This window comes from Tasmannia lanceolata, unplaced genomic scaffold (assembly GCF_043159265.1).
Source record: "Tasmannia lanceolata isolate RefF3 unplaced genomic scaffold, GAP_Taslan_0.1 ptg000012l, whole genome shotgun sequence".
NCBI lineage: Eukaryota > Viridiplantae > Streptophyta > Magnoliopsida > Canellales > Winteraceae > Tasmannia > Tasmannia lanceolata.
In genome coordinates, this window is record NW_027518689.1 from 54,115,467 (window position 1) to 54,131,256 (window position 15,790).

Consider the following 15,790-nt stretch of genomic DNA (forward strand, 5'->3'; position numbering starts at 1 on the left):
TCCCTTTCTACAGGGTACGTAGGCAGCTTGGGATCATCATCCCAAGTTCAGTCAAACTTTTTAATAAAATCCTTTAAACCCTTCAAAAAAATCATTTCAGCATCTAAAAATATCTTTCAAGCTTTTCTCAAAAATACAAAAACCAAAATGGGCAAGGATGGTGATTGCCAGGTCACTCGGAACCTTCCTTTCATTTCATTTCCGATTTTGATCGTGGTTTGCCGGTTTTATCGGTTTTTCGACGTTTTATCGGGTTTTGGGACGGGCGACGACGTAGCGTGGCCCCTTTATAGGGATTGTCCTCGCTGAGCCCAACGATAGGCTATGACGATCATGAGACTTATCCGATCTTTAGCGGATCAGGATCACTCCCTGAGCCTATCGTACGCTCCATTTTCTTTTCCCTGACATTATCGGTCCTCATGTACCGTTGATTTTCCGATTCATTTCTTTCCCTGTATCTTTTAGCTCATTGTGTGTTTATCTTTGACTTCTTATGTGCTATTGTTAGCTTGCTTACTCTCCTAGCAGGAGATTGATTATTATTTTCTCAGCATTATCTCTTACATAGGCTCGCATGCTAGTGTGTTTATTCTATTGCTTTGGTAGTTTACTGCTGTGCTTATCTGTCCTCTCACCTGCTTAGTTGTAACATTTATTCATCTTATCTTGATTATCTGCTTAGCTGTAGCTATGCGTGTGGATGTTACTGCTTTCCTAGATGTGATGTGTTAGGATTAGATGCGGTGAGTTAGGATTTGGATGTTTATTTTCTTTTGCCCATCCCCGGGTCATGCATGCTTAGATAGACGTTTTCTCGGGGATACTCGTTCCCATCTCACATGATTTTAGCCCAAAACTCTTCAAAATTAATTAAAAATGGCATAAGAGACTAGGTGCTTGCACTTGGGCGAACTGGGGGCGCTTAACACCTTCCCCATTCGTCATCAGGCACGGACTTTTGTATCTCTGGTTATCCGTTGCAACAGAGTATTTCATGGGATCCAGGGCCTACTTCCCTGGATGGCGACTCTTCTTTGTTATAGGTACATCTTGGTTCGGGGCTAGTCCTTGAATCGAGAGGTATCTCATTTAGATCGCCACCCATGCTGTGAGTGGCACCATTTCGAGAGTTCCTTGGTAGAGCTCTCCTTCACATTGTGGAGATCTTAGAGGATCGGCGTGGGATCTTGTGTCCCTCGCCCATTCATCCTCGGGATCGGGGTCCACACCTGGTCTCAACAGGGATTTCTGAATCTAAGGAGTCTAAAATACTGAAACCATTTTGGGTACTAATTTGAGGCTGAGGGTGAGAAGCATGGGTTTCAGGAAGGTTTTTGAAATTGAGAGGAACAGGAAGGGAATTTTCAACAGATTTTGAAGCTATTTTTATCCATTCCTGCTTAGACTTAGGAATAGGCAGAGGGATGAGGGGGCAGCGATCAGCAGAATGACTGAAATCTCTGCAGGTAATGCAAGCTTTGGGTTTCCAATTATATTCAACAACTTGGAAAAAAGTACCTGAGGGGGTTTCAATTTCAATGGAGTCAAGAAGTTCGTCCTCAGGGGTGACTTCAACACACACTCTGGCAAAGTTCAGATGTGTGCCTTCAGCAGTAATGGAGTCCATGAATAGGGGATGGCCAATAGTACTAGCTAACTTGCCCAGCCCACTGGGTGTCCAGAACTTGAGGTGAAGTTCTGGGAATCTAATCCAAATAGGGATGGAAGAAAGTTTTCTTTTCTCCAACGAACACTCTGGGGACCATTTTTGAAGAATAAGAGGCCTCCCACCATAGGTTGTAATTGGTGCCTCCAGCACTTTAAGAAAATCTTCTTCTAAAGAGAATTTGAATAGGATGAAGTTTTTGGGAAGGGAGGAGATAAGAAAATTTCCCTTGAGCTTCCATTTGCGTTGGAGGTGCTGTTTAAGAGTGGAGAAGAAAGGTCTTCTACCAAGAAAGAAACCCAGGAGACAATGTTTCCATTTGTCCTTCGCCTCAACATAATCAGATTCTTTAAAAATAGCTTTTTTTTCCCCCTTTTCCGAGATGATGGGGGAGAAGAAAGGGAGGTTTGATTCAGTCTGAGGAGGGGGAATGGGGGATGCAGAGAGCAAATTTGCCCAGGAAGGATTAGACTTTGGATCAGGGAGCAGAGGGGGCAAAGGTGCAGCTATCTTATTAGGAGAGGTGTCTTCCATGGAGTGATTTGGAAGAGGCGGGAAATTTTGGGATTGCAAAATTTGAGAGGGAGGAGTTTTAGGGTCAAGGTAACCTGAATGAAATAAGGGAAGCCCAGGGATTTTGAGAATAGCATTTTGATTATGGGACACAGATTCAAATATTCCAGCATTTGCAAGTTTCAAATTTTTGGGCGGGCTTGCAGATTGGGGGGGAAATTCTGGGTCTAGCTTTGGGATCTAGGAGGAAGTTGGATCTACGGATGAGAGAAAAGCACTGGAAGCCTGAGGCCAGTCAAGCTTTGTCGGAAATGACAGAGGGTGGTTGGGGCTCAGGAAAGCAACCGCTGGGTCCTTGCTATTTTTGGTAATGGATACAGAGCTGGGTTTCTCCTTTCCCTTTATGGTAGCCTTCTTCAACCTCTGGCCATCTGAGATCTGGGGAGAGATGGTGGATGAACCTAAGGATTTACTAGAGGAATGGGTTTGGGAGCCATCCAGATTGAATGCTACAGATGAGGTTGCTTGAGTGGACCTGGGTGCCTCTGTTTTTTTTTTCGAGGTATATGGAGAACTGGGCAAGGATCGGATAGGTTTTGTGAAGATTTTATGAAGTCTAGTGCCCTTCCTCCAGTGAGTACTAGGATCAAAATCAAGTTCTTGGAGAGAGGAGCTTCCAGAGGACTGAAGATTTCCAAGATCTTCCAAAGTTAGAGAGTTGAAGGGTTTTTGGCTTGAGGGAGATACTCGAGATTCAGGGAGATTGAGGTGACCAGATGGCCAATATTCCTCCTCACAGGCTCTGGCTTTCTGAAGCTGATTTAAGAAGTTTGGGTTCGGCAACGATTGCCCTTCCCCATTTTCCAGGGTTAGGTCGGGATGTCCAAAAGTTATACCCAAAGGAGATGGGTTTGGTTTCTTTACACCACGAGGGGTAGACGAGGACCCTTTGTTCCCTCCTCCGGGCAAACCAGAGGAGGGATGAACTTGCCCCATTCTGGCTCTTGGAGCTAAGTTTGGAAAGTGTAAAGTCCCATCCAAACTAGGAGCAGAACTGGAATCAATAACTTTTAGTTTGCCCGGATCTGGGGGAATGGATTCCATGACAGGAACCCAAGGACTGAACTTGGCAGAACTTGGCAGAAGGAAAGGGAGGAACAAGAAGGGCTTGGGCCCTTGCTGCTTCGCCGGCCGCCGCCGGCTCTCTCCGGAGAGAGGGGGAGGAAGAAGTAGACTTTTCTCTCTCCTCAGAGTTTATCTCTCCTCAGAGTTTCTCTCTCCTCAGCTCTTTTTAGCAAAGTTTTGAGATGAGGATGAGATGATATTGAATCTTAGATTTAGTTGATTAAGGATGGAGACTAAAAAAATAAAAAGTTTCTTATTTTAGGAACTTTATAAAACATCAATCTTTTAGACATATGAACCCCTAGAGCTGGTGTTAAGGAGCTTTTAGCCAAGTTTTCAGATGAGGATGAGAGGGTATTGAATCTTAGATTTAGTTGATAGATGAGGATGAGATGATATTGAATCATAGATTTAGTTTATGAATGATGGAGATTGAAAAATTAGAAAGTTTCTTATTTTAGGAACTTTCTAAAATATCAATCTTTTAGACATAGGAAACCCTATAGATGGTGTCAAGGTGCTTTTAGCCAAGTTTTAGAATGATGATGAGATGATATTTAATCGTAGATTTAGTTGGTGAAATAAGGAGATTGAAAAATAGAAAGTTTCTTTTTTAGAAACTTTATAAAACATCCGTCTTTTAGATATAGGAAACCCTAGATATGGTGTGAAGGAGCTTTTATCTAAGTTTTGAGATTTGGATGAGATGATATTGAATCTTTGATTTAGTTGATGAATGATGGAGATTGAAAAAATAGAGAGTTTCTTATTTTAGAAACTTTATAAGGCATCCATCTTTTAGACATAGGAAACTCTAGAGATGTGGCAAAAGAGCTTTTAGCTCAGTTTTGAGATGAGGATTAGATGCTATTGAATCGTAGATTTAGTTGATAAATGATGAAGATTGAAAAAGTAGAAAGTTTCTTATTTTAGAAACTTTATAAAACATCTATCTTTTAGACATAGGAAACCCTAGAGGTTATGTCAACGAGATTTTAACCAAGCTTTAGGATGAGAATGAGAGAGTATTGAATCTTAGATTTAGTTGATGAAGGATGAAGATTGAAAAAATAGAAAGTTTCTTATTCCAAAAACTTTGTAAAACATCAATCTTTTAGACTTAGTAAACCTTAGAGATGGTGTCAAGGTGCTTTTAGCAAATTTTTGGGATGAGGATGAGATGATATTGACTCATAGATTTTGTTAGTGAAGGATTGAGATTGAAAAATAGAAAGTTTCTTATTTTATAAACTTTATAAAACATCCACCTTATGGACATAGGAAACCAAATAGATGGTGTCAACGTGCTTTTAGCCAAGTTTTGAGATGAGGATTATATGGTATTGAATTTTAGATTTAGTTGATCAATGATGGAGATTGTAAAATGGAAAGTTTCTTATTTTAGTAACTTTATAAAACATCAATCTTTTAGACATAGATAACCTCATAAATGGTCTGAAAGTGCTTTTAGCTGAGTCTTGAGATGAGGATTAGATGGTATTGAATCTTTGATTTATTTGAATATGGATGGAGATTGAAAAAAAAGAAAGTTTTTTACTTTAGAAACTATATAAAACAACTAAAGACATAAGAAACCCTAGATATGGTGTCAAGGTGGTTTTAGCCAAGTTTTGAGATTAGGCTGAGATGGGATTGAATCTTAGATTTAGTTGATAAAGGATGGAGATTGAAAAAATAGAAAGTTTATTATTTTAGAAACATTGTTAAACTTCCATCATTTAGAAATAAGAAACACTAGTGATGATGTCAACAAGCTTTAAGCTATGTTTTGGGTTGAGTATATGAGGGTATTGAATCTTAGATTTAGTTGATGAGGGATGGAGATTGAAGAATTAGAAAGCTTCTTATTTTAGGAACTTTATAAAACATCAATCTTTTAGACATAGGAAACCCTAGAGATGGAGTCAAGGTGCTTTAAGCCGAGTTTTGGGATGAGGATAAGATGGTATTGAATCTTAGATTTAGTTGATAAAGAATGAAGATTGAAAAAATAGAAAGTTTGTTATTTAGAAACTTTGTAAAACGTCCATCATTTAGAAATAAGAAACCCTAGTGATGATGTCAACGAGCTTTAAGGCATGTTTTGGGATGAGCATATGAGGGTATTGAATCTTAAATTTAGTTGATGAAGGATGAAGATTGAAAAATTAGAAAGCTTCTTATTTTATGAACCTTATAAAACATCAATCTTTTATCAATAGGAAACCCTATAGATGGAGTCAAGGTGCTTTTAGCCAAGTTTTGAGATAATGATGAGATGGTATTGAATCTTAGATTGAGTTGATAATTAATGGAGATTGATAAAATCGAAAGTTTCTTATTTTATGAACTTTGAAAAACCTCTATCATTTAGAAATCAGAAACCCAAGTGATGATGTCAACGAGCTTTAAGCCATGTTTTGGGATGAGCACATGAGAGTATTGTATTTTAGATTTAGTTGTTCAAGGATGGAGATTGAAAAATTAGAAAGCTTCTTATTTTAGGAACTTTATAAGACATCCATCGTTTAGACATAAGAAACCCCAGAGATGGAGTCAAAGTGCTTTTATCTAAGTTTTGGGATGGGGTTGAGATTGTATTGAATCATAGATTTAGTTGGTGAAGGATGGAGATTCAAAAATATAAAGTCTCTTATTTTAGAAACTTTATAAAACATCAATCTTTTAGTCATAAGAAACTCGAGAGATAGTGTGAATGAGCTTTTAGCTAAGTTTTGAGATGAAAATGAGATGATATTTAATCTTTGATTTAGTTTATAAAGGATGGACATTGAAAAAATAGAAAGTTTCTTATTTTAGAAACTTTTTAAAACATCTATTATTTAGAAATAAGAAACCTTAGTGATGATGTCAACGAGCTTTAAGCCAAGTTTTGGAATGAGCACATGAGGGTAATAAATCTTAGATTTAGTTGATGAAGGATGGAGATTCAAAAATTAGAAAGCTTCTTACTTTAGGAACTTTATAATACATCCATCTTTTAGACATAGGAAACCCTAAAGATGGAGTCAAGGTACTTTTAGCCAAGTTTTAGGATGAGGATGAGCTGGTATTGAATCGTAGATTTAGTTGGTGAAGGATGGAGATTCAAAAACATAAAATCTCTTATTTATAGAACATCCATCTTTTAGATTAAGTTGATAAATGATGGAAATTGAAAAATATAAAGTTTCTTATTCTAAAAACTTTATAGAACATCCATCTTTTAGACATTGGATACCCTAGAGACGGTGTGAATGAGCTTTTAGCCATGTTTTGAGATGAGGATGAGGTGATATTGACTCTTAGATTTAGTTGATGCGTGATGGAGCTTGAAAAAATAGAAAGTTTCTTATTTTAGAAACTTTATAAAAAATTAATTTTGTAGACTTAGTAAACCCTAGAGATAGTGTCAATGAGCTTTTAGCCAAGTTTTGAGATTAGGGTAAGATGGTATTAAATCTTAGATTTTGGTTATAAAGGATGGAGATTCAAAAACTAGAAAAGTTTCTTATTTTAAAAACTTTATAAATATTAATTTGTTAGACTTAGTAAACCCTAGACATGGCGTCAATGAGCCTTTAGCAAAGTTTTGAGATTAGGGTGAGATGGTATTAAATCTTAGATTTAGGTTATAAGGATGGAGATTGAAAAACTAGAAAGTTTCTTATTTTAGAAACTTTATAAAATATCCATCTTTCAAACATATGAAATCCTAGAAATGGTGTCAATGAGCTTTTAGCCAAGTTTTGAGATGAGGATGAGATGTTATTGAATTTTAGATTTAGATGATAAAGGATGGAGATTGAAAAAATAGAAAGTTACTTATTTTATAAACTTTATAAAACAACCATCTTTTAGACATATGTGACCCTAGAGATGGTGTGAATGACCTTTTAGCCTAGTTTTGGGGTGATGATAAGATAGTTTTGAATCTTAGATTTAGTTGATCATGAATGGAGACTGAAAATATAGAAAGTTTCTTATATTAGTAATTTTATAGCACATATATTTTTTAGACAAAGGAAACCCTAAAGATGATGTCAACGAGGTTTTAACCGAGTTTTGGGATGAGAATGACAGGGTATTGAATCTTAGATTTACTTGATGAAGGATGGAGATTGAAAAAATAGAAAGTTACTTATTCTTGACACTTTATTAGACATCAATCTTTTAGACTTAGTAAACCATATAGATGGTGTCAAGGAGCTTTTAGCCTAGTTTTCAGATGAGGATGAGATGGTATTGAATGTTTGATTAGTTGATTAAGGATGGAGACTAAAAAACTAGAAAGTTTCTTATTTTAGAAACTTTATAAGACATCAATCTTTTAGACATAGAAAATCCTAGAGATGGTGTCAAGGAGCTTTTAGCCAAGTTTTGAGATGACGGTGAGATTGTATTAGATCTTAGATTTAGTTGATAAAGGATGGAAAAGGAAAAAATAGAAAGTTTCTTATTATGGAAACTTTATAAAACACCCATCTTTTAAACATAGGAAACCCTAGAGATGTTGTCAACGAGCTTTTAGCCAAGTTTTGGGATGAGAATGGGAGGGTATTAAATCTTAGCAGTTGATATAGGATGGAGATTGAAAAAATAGAAAGTTTCTTACTTTACAAACATTATAAAGCTTCCTTCATTTAGACATAGGAGAACCGAGAGACGGTGTCAATGAGCTTTTAGCCATGTTTTGGGATGAGGATGAGAAGATATTGAATCTTAGATTTAGTTGATTTAGGATGGTTATTGAAAGAATAGAAAGTTTCTTATTTTAGAAACTTTGTAAAACATACATCTTTTAGACATAGAAAACCCTAGAGATGATGTCAACGAGCTTTAAGCCAAGTTTTTGGATGAGATGTAGAGGGTACTAAATCATAGATTTAGTTGATGAAGGATGGAGATTGAAAAATTAGAAAGTTTCTTATTTTAGAAACTTTCTAAAACATCAATCTTTTAGACATAAGAAATCCTAGAGATGGTGTCAAGGTGCTTTTAGCCAAGTTTTAGGATGAGGATGAGATGGTATTGAATCATAGATTTAGCTGGTGAATGATGGAGATTGAAAAATAGAAAGTTTCTTATTTTAGAAACTTTATAAAACATCTATCTTTTAGACATAGGAAATCCTAGAGATGGTGTCAATGAGCTTTTAACAGTTTTGAGATGAGGATGATATGATATTGAATCTTTGATTTAGTTGAGAAATGATGGAGATTGAAAAAATTGAAAGTTTCTTATTTTAGAAACTTTATAAGACATCCATCTTTTAGACATAGGAAACTCTAGAGATGGGAGTTAAGGAGCCTTTTGCTCAGTTTTGAGATGAGGATGAGATTGTATTGAATCTTAGATTTAGTTGATAAATGAAATAAACAAGAGGCGGAGTGAATTGGTTTTAACACTAAATTATGCCTTTTTAAATTTAAGTATTGAACCTAATTTAAATTTTCTTCTCTTGATTAGATTTTGGTTAGTTCAAATGAGATCAAAACAAAATGAAATGACAAACCGAAATCAAGAATGAAAGTGCCAGAAAAAGAACACACCGATATATAGTGGTTCGGCCAAAGCCCTACTCCACTCTTCTTAAGATCGTCCTTAAGATTTTTCACTATGCGAGACCTCCACGATGCCCGGCTCCGAGGCGATTACACTTCCAAGGGATATTAAATGAGTATGCCATTAACACCTTTACACCGACTCTCCTTCTTCGCCGAGTTCTAAGCGAGACTCCCTAGGGTATTAAGATAGGACGCCCTAGCCACCTTTACAATAATTGAAGATGAAGATTTGCTTGGCTTCTCTTGAAAGCTTGATGCACAATGTTGTCCCTTTGATTGCTCTCCAATATAGGTTGCAAGTGAAGGCCTAAATCCAAACTCAAAATATTTGCAAGTTGCAAGGCAAGTTTGGGGAGAAAAATAAATTCTTAAGCTCAAATGGGTTGCAAGTTTGTTTGAATGCTTAAGGAGGATTTTCCAAATATTCAAGAGAGGAAAATAATCCTCTTGAAGGTGTATATATAGCTTCTCAACAAAATATGACCGTTTGGGATTAAAGAATTCAAAAATTAATTTTTAATTCAAAAGCCAACGGCTGTTTTCTTAACTGTCGCGACGTTCTCGGAGTTCCGAGACAAATTCTCGGAGTTCCGAGAGAACGGCCAGAAGTTGGAAAAATTCTACTGGACCATTTCTCGAAGTTCCGAGAAAATGACCAGAAGTGAAAAATACTACTGGACCATTTCTCGGAGTTCCGAGCTCGGAGCTCCGAGAAAAATCTCGGAGTTCCGAGAAGCCTAAAATAAGAAGATTTTTATGTTTTTATTGCTTATTTGATTTTGAGCTTTTGGAACTCAATTCCTATGATAATTTTGGAATGTTTATGAGGGTCCCAACATGTTGGTCCACCACATAACCATTCACTAAACCATTTAAGTTCTTAAGTGTTTTTGAAAACTCTTTTTGAAAAACCTTGCCTTGACTTAGAAATCTAAAGAGAAAAGATGTACAATGAAATCTATATAACCTTCAACTTCTCTTTAGTCTTGGTCTTCAATTGATCTTCCATTTTGTGTATGCTTGCTTGAGAGATGATGTGAGCTCCCCTTAGCTCTTTTGACTCTTGTGTGGTACATCTTCAAGCATAACCATGTGGTGTGTTGGTTCCTTCAATGATCAACCTATCTTAACACAATACTTCAAGGCAAATTGATTAGTATTCAAGATCATAATCAATTATGTTTAGAATCATCAAAACAAGATAGGAGAGTAGACCCTTGGGCTTACAATCTCCCCCTTTTTTATGATGACAAACAAAATTGATTATGAGGTGTGTATGGAGTGACATAATAGGCAAATGAATGCAGGATCTCCCCCTCAATATATGCACAATGATAAATGATAACAATTAGAAGCATATAGTGCATATAGGCAAGTGAATAGATAATCAATTTCAAACTTCTCCCCCTTTTGTCATCGACAGAAAGGGTGAACTAAAATGTATAGCAATTAGGAGTGAATGAAGATTGAATTAGGTACTCCCCCTAAATTGAATCTTAGATTTAGTTGATGAAGGATGGAGGTTGATAAAATATAAAGTTCTTAATTTAAAAACATTATAAAACATCCATCTTTTAGACATAGGAAACCCTATAGATGATGTCAACGAGCTTTTAGCCAAGTTTTGAGATGAGAATGAGAGGGTATTGATTATTAAATTTAGTAGATGAAGGAAGGAGATTGAAAAAATAGAAAGTTTCTTATTTTAGAAACTTTATAAAACATCCATCTTTTAGAGATAGGAGACCCTTGAAACGGGGTGACGGAACTTTAAGCCATGTTTTGCGGTGAGGATGAAGTGATATTGAATCTTAGATTTAGTTGATAAAGGATGTAGATTGAAAAAATACAAAGTTTCTTACTCTAAAAACTTTATAAAACATCCATCTTTTAGACATAGGAAGCCAAAGAGATTATGTCAACGAACTTTTAGCCAAGTGTTGGGATGGGAATGAGAGGGTTTTGAATCTTTGAATTAGTTGATTAAAGATGGAGATTGAAAAAATTAAAAGTTTCTTATTTTAGAAACTTTATAAAATATCCATCTTTTAGGCTTAGTAAACGCTAGTGATGGTGTAACGGAGTTTTTAGCAAAGTTTTGAGAAGATGATGAGATGGTATTCAATTTTAGATTTAGTTTATGAAGGATGGAGATTGAAAAAAAAAATTCCTTATTTTAGACACTTTATAAAACATCCATCTTTTAGACATAAGATACCCTAAATATGATGTCATGGTGCTTTTCGCCGAGTTTTGAGATGAGGATGAGATGGTATTGAATCTTAGATTTAGTTGATAAAAGATGTAGACTGAAAAAATAGAAAGTTTTTTATTTTAGACACTTTATAAAACATCCATCTTTTAGACAGAAAACCCAAGAATTGATGTCAACGAGCTTTTAGCCAAGTTTTGGGATGAGAATCAGAGGGTATTGAATATTAAATTTAGTTGATTAAGGATGGAGATTGGAGAAAAAAAAAGTTTCTTATTTTAGAAACTTTATAAAACATCAATATTTTAGACTTAGTAAACTCTAGACATGGTGTCAAAGAGCTTTTCGGCATGTTTTGGAATGAGGATGAGATGATATTGAATCTTACATTTAGTTGATGATGGATGGAGATTGAAAAAATAGAAAATTTCTTATAATAGAAACTTTATAAAACATCCATCTTTTAGACATAGGAAATCTTAGAGATGATGTCAACGAGCTTTTTGCCAAGTTTTGGGATGAGAATGAGAAGCTATTTAATCTGAGATTTAGTTGATAAAGGATAGAGATTGAAAAAAATAGAAAGTTTCTTATTTTAGAAACTTTATAAAACATCCGTCTTTTAGACATAGAGACAGTGTCAAACAGCTTTTAGCTATGTTTTGAAATGAGGAAGAGATGATATTGAATCTTAGATTTAATTGATGAAGGATGTAGATTGAAGGAATTGAAAGTTTCTTATTTTAGAAACTGGTTTAGAGATGGTGTTAAAGAGCTTTTAGCCAAGTTTTGAGATGAGAATGAGTTGATTTTGAATCTTAGAATAGTTGATGTAGGATGGAGGTAGAAAAAATAGAAAGTTTCTTATTTTAAAAACAATATAAAATATCCATATTTTAGACATAGGAAACCCTAGATATGATGTCAACGAGCTTTTAGCAATGTTTTGGGATGTGAATGAGAAGGTATTGAATCTTAAATTTAGTTGATGAAGGATGGAGAGTGAAAAAATACAAAGTTTCTTATTTTAGAAACTTTATCAAACATAAAGTTTCTTTTTGACATACGAAACCCTAGAGATGGTATCAATGAGCTTTGAGCCAAGTTTTGAGACGATGATGAGAAGATATTGAACTGTATATTTAGTTTATTAAGGATGGAGATTGAAAAAATAGAAAGTTTCTTATTTTAGAAACTTTGTAAAATATATTTCTTTTTGACTTAGTAAACCCTAGAGATGATGTTAAGGAGCTTTTAGCCAAGTATTGAGATGAGGATGAGATGTTATTGAATCTTAGATTTAGTTAATAATAGATGTAAATTGAAAAAAATAGAAAGTTTCTTATTTTAGAAACTTTATAAAACATACATATTTTAAAGATAGGAGACCCTAGACACGGCCGTCAAGGAACTTTTAGCTATGTTTTCGGATGATGATGAGATGATATTTAATCTTAGATTTAGTTGATGAAGGATGGAGGTTGATAAAATATAAAGTTCGTAATTTAAAAATATTATAAAACATCCATCTTTTAGACATAGGAAACCCTATAGATGATGTCAACGAGCTTTTAGCCAAGTTTTGGGATGAGAATGAGAGGGTATTGATTATTAAATTTAGTAGATGAAGGAAGGAGATTGAAAAAATAGAAAGTTTCTTATTTTAGAAACTTTATAAAACATCCATCTTTTAGAGATAGGAGACCCTTGAAATGGCGTGATGGAACTTTAAGCTATGTTTTGCGATGAGGATGAGGTGATATTGAATCTTAGATTTAGTTGATAAAGGATGTAGATTGAAAAAATACAAAGTTTCTTACTCTAAAAACTTTATAAAACATCCATCTTTTAGACATAGGAAGCCAAAGAGATTATGTCAACGAACTTTTAGCCAAGTTTTGGGATGGGAAAGAGAGGGTTTTGAATCTTCGAATTAGTTGATTAAGGATGGAGATTAAAAAAATTAAAAGTTCCTTATTTTAGAAACTTTATAAAATATCCATCTTTTAGGCTTAGTAAACCCTAATGATGGTGTAACGGAGTTTTTAGCAAAGTTTTGAGAAGAGGATGAGATGGTATTCAATTTTAGATTTAGTTTATGAATGATGGAGATTGGAAAAAAAAGTTCCTTATTTTAGACACTTTATAAAACATCCATCTTTTAGACATAAGATACCCTAAATATGATGTCATGGTGCTTTTCGTCGAGTTTTGAGATGAGGATGAGATGGTATTGAATCTTAGATTTAGTTGATAAAAGATGTAGACTGAAAAAACAGAAAGTTTTTTATTTTAGACACTTTATAAAACATCCGTCTTTTACACATAGGCAACCCAAGAATTGATGTCAACGAGCTTTTAGCCAAGTTTTGGGATGAGAATCCGAGGGTATTGAATATTAAATTTAGTTGATTAAGGATGGAGATTAGGAAAAAAAGTTTCTTATTTTAGAAACTTTATAAAACATCAATATTTTAGACTTAGTAACCTCTAGACATGGTGTCAAAGAGCTTTTCGGCATGTTTCGGAATGAGGATGAGATGATATTGAATCTTACATTTAGTTGATGACGGATGGAGATTGAAAAAATGGAAAATTTCTTATAATAGAAACTTTATAAAACATCCATCTTTTAGACATAGGAAATCCTAAAGATGATGTTAACGAGCTTTTTGCCAAGTTTTGGGATGAGAATGAGAAGGTATTTAATCTGAGATTTAGTTGATAAAGGATAGAAATTGAAAAAAATAGAAAGTTTCTTATTTTAGAAACTTTATAAAACATCTGTCTTTTAGACATATGAGACCCTAGAGACAGTGTCAAGCAGCTTTTAACTGTGTTTTGAAATGAGGAAGAGATGATATTGAATCTTAGATTTAATTGATGAAGGATGTAGATTGAAAGAATTGAAAGTTTCTTATTTTAGAAACTGGTTTAGAGATGGTGTTAAAGAGCTTTTAGCCAAGTTTTGAGATAAAAATGAGTTGATTTTGAATCTTAGAATAGTTGATGTAGGATGGAGGTAGAAAAAATGGAAAGTTTCTTATTTTAAAACCAATATAAAATATCCATATTTTAGACATAGGAAACCCTAGATATGATGTCAACGAGCTTTTAGCCATGTTTTGGGATGCGAATGAGAAGGTATTGAATCTTAAATTTAGTTGATGAAGGATGGAGAGTGAAAAAATACAAAGTTTCTTATTTTAGAAACTTTATCAAACATAAAGTTTCTTTTTGACATACGAAACCCTAGAGATGGTATCAATGAGCTTTGAGCCAAGTTTTGAGACGAGGATGAGAAGATATTGAACTGTATATTTAGTTTATTAAGGATGGAGATTGAAAAAATAGAAAGTTTCTTATTTTAGAAACTTTGTAAAATATATTTCTTTTTGACTTAGTAAACTCTAGAGATGATGTTAAGGAGCTTTTAGCCAAGTATTGAGATGAGGATGAGATGTTATTGAATCTTAGATTTAGTTAATAATAGATGGCGATTGAGAAAATAGAAAGTTTCTTATTTTAGAAACTTTATAAAACATACATATTTTAAAGATAGGAGACCCTAGACACGGCCGTCAAGGAACTTTTAGCTATGTTTTGGGATGATGACGAGATGATATTTAATCTTAGATTTAGTTGATGAAGGATGGGGATTGAAAATATAGGAAGATTCTTAATTTAGATACTTTATAAAATATCCATCTTTTAGACTTAGTAAACCCTAGAGATGGTGTAAAGGAGCTTTTAGCCAAGTTTTGAAATGAGTATGAGATTGTATTGAATCTGAGATTTAGTTGATGAAGGATGGAGATTGAAAAAATAGAAAGTTTCTAATTTTAGAAACTTTATAACACATCCATCTTTTAGACATAGTATACCCTAGATATGTTGTAAAACTGCTTTTAGCCGGGTTTTGAGATTAGGATGAGATGGTATTGAATCTTAGATTTAGTTGATAAAGGATGGATACCAAAAAAAAAAAAAGTTTTTAAATTTACAAACTTTATAAAACATCCATCTTTTAGACATAGGAAACCCTAGAGATGTTGTCAAGGAACTTTTAACCATGTTTTGAGATGAGGTTGAGATGGTATTTAATCTTAGATTTAGTTGATAAAGGATGGAGATTGAAAAAACAGAAAGTTTTTTATCTTAGAAACTTTATAAAACATCCATCTTTTAGACATAGGAAATCCTAGACATGATGTCAACGAGCTTTTAGCAAAGTTTTGGGATGAGAATGAGAGGGTATTGAATCTTAGATTTAGTCCATTAAGGATGGAGAATGAAAAAAAAAAGAAAGTTTCTTATTTCAGTAACTTTATAAAACATCAATATTTTAGACTTTGTAAACCTTAGACATGGTGTCAACGAGCTTTTTGCCATGTTTTGGAATGAAGATGAGATGATATTGAATCTTAGATTTAGTTGATAAAGGATGGAGATTGAAAAAATAGAAAGTTTCTTATTTTAGAAACTTTGTAAGACATCAATCTTTTAGACGTAGGAAACCCTAGAGATGGTGTCAATGAGCTTTTAGCCAAGTTTTGAAATGAGTATGAGAATGTATTGAATCTTAGATTTAGTTGATGAAGGATGGAGATTGAAAAAATAGAAAGTTTCTTATTTTGGAAACTTTATAAGACATCAATTTTTTAGACTTAGTAAGCTCTAGACATGTTGCCAAGGAGCTTCTAG

At 34.1% G+C, this 15,790-nt stretch overlaps 1 protein-coding gene across 1 annotated transcript; it reads right to left on the reverse strand.

Moving 5' to 3' along the window:
* Positions 1-1,207: 1,207 nt before the first annotated feature.
* LOC143888948 (uncharacterized) lies at positions 1,208-2,203 on the reverse strand. The gene has a single exon (XM_077393328.1). It carries the CDS (start codon positions 2,201-2,203, stop codon positions 1,208-1,210), a length of 996 nt encoding a protein of 331 aa, XP_077249443.1.
* Between the last annotated feature and the right edge of the window lie 13,587 nt (positions 2,204-15,790).